Source organism: Borostomias antarcticus (assembly GCF_949987555.1).
Source record: "Borostomias antarcticus genome assembly, chromosome: 6".
Classification (NCBI taxonomy): domain Eukaryota; kingdom Metazoa; phylum Chordata; class Actinopteri; order Stomiiformes; family Stomiidae; genus Borostomias; species Borostomias antarcticus.
In genome coordinates, this window is record NC_140239.1 from 5,465,562 (window position 1) to 5,467,277 (window position 1,716).

The window sequence follows — 1,716 nt, forward strand, 5'->3', positions numbered from 1 at the left end:
CCACGACCCGGGCCTCATTGTCCCCCCCCCCCCTCGCTCTGGTCCAGGACGGTCTGTTATTGCTGCTCACAGTCGGAGCCATCTCCTCCGTCTCCCTCCACCTCCACCCCCTGCGTCCGCACCCCCCGCTGCCCGGGCAGGGGGGCCCTGGGCCTGGGCCCAGATCCGACAAAGCTCCCCTTTCACCGGAGCCCTCCCCGGAACCCAGGGCCTGCTAGTGTTACACTCTGTGATCCACTGCAATAATAAAGCAGCACAATGGAGCAGTAAATTGTCACATTAATCTCTCGGAGGCCCAGTACGCGGGGGGGGGACGGGTGGAGGGGAGCGGCGTTTGAGCGCGGGGGAGGCGGAGAGGGCCGGCCGATGACAGCACGCCGCCGTCGGGAGGGACGGACGTGTGACCACGGCGGAGAAAGCAATCTACACCTACGAGGTCTACAAGGAGAGGGCGTCACAGGGTACATGGGGGGGTTAACTCGGTACACACACACACACACACACACACACACACGGTCAGGGACGGCGGTGGTTGATTTGGGATTGATTGAGGTAATCAATCAACAAGTCCGTTGTTGCGGTCTCATCCCAAATGATTAAGTAGCTAATTCTCACCCGGGGAATAAAGAAAGGCTTTTCTAAATGAATTGAACAGAACTGAGATGAACTGAACGGAATTGAATGACTCACTTTATGGGAGTAGTGCGGGTCCACGATGCGCGCCAGGCCGAAGTCTCCGATCTTGAGCAGCAGCTGGTCCATGTTGAGGAAGATGTTGGCGGGTTTCAGGTCTCGGTGCAGGACGTTAGCCGAGTGGATGAACTTCAGTCCCCGTAGGAGCTGATAAAAGAGCAGTGTGGCGTGACCAGGGGGTAGAGGCCCCTGCTCCAACAGCCTGGCCAGGTCCGTCTCCATGCACTCCTGGATGATGTAGAGGGCGCTGAGCTGGGCGGGGTCCCGGGGGAGGGGCCGCCCGCGGGGCCCCAGCACCTCGTGGACGCACACCACGTTCTCGTGCCGGAGCCTCCGCGTGATCTTGACCTCCCGCAGGGCGTGCTTGACGGTGACGGCGTCGCGCATGACCAGTTTCTTCACCGCCACGCGTCGGCCCGTGCGCTGGTCCAGCGCCGACAGGACCAGGCCCGTGACCCCGGAGCCGAGAGGTCGGGGGTCGACGTAATGACCTCCCAGGTCGAACCCGTGGAGGGCGAGAGGGGGGTCTTGCCAGGCCATGGCGGAGGAGGTTTAGGACTCCTCTCTGGGTCTCCTTACGGGTTCACCTGTAGTCTGTGACTAAGTGTTCGCTCTCAGGATGAGTCGATCTGAGTTGATTGAATTGAGTGAGTTGAACTGAATCCACTCAACTTCTGTCTTTAGAAAACCCTTTCGCTACATTACCCATGCATGACAAGGTTGGGGTTTTCATAATGGATCATAATCATGGAAAATAGATCCTGTGATCAAGTAGGTATCCGAGTACTCAACTCCAGTGGGGCGTTGTTGCGTGGTGACATCAGCAACGTTCATAATATGATCTGGTGAAAGAGTGTGGAAAGGGGGCGGGATCAAACTCTGGTGAATAATTTCACGGGGAGGGGGGAAATGAAACCAAGCTGACTTTAAATGACCTCAAATATGAGTTTAAAAAATATATATAATATATTCATGATGACACTTCATGATTATGCCTTCCCCAAACTGCTCATCAGAAATCTG

The 1,716-nt window shown here is 56.6% G+C and overlaps 1 protein-coding gene across 1 annotated transcript in view; it reads right to left on the minus strand.

Moving 5' to 3' along the window:
• The window catches only part of mapk4 (mitogen-activated protein kinase 4), a gene marked incomplete at both ends in the record, with an annotated part of 8,891 nt that extends 7,658 nt beyond the window's left edge, over nt 1–1,233 (minus strand). Inside the window, one exon of the mRNA XM_084439637.1 lies at nt 691–1,233. Within this exon, the coding sequence (XP_084295763.1) occupies nt 691–1,233 (543 nt within the window). The remainder of the gene's footprint in view (nt 1–690) is intronic.
• Nucleotides 1,234–1,716: the final 483 nt, after the last annotated feature.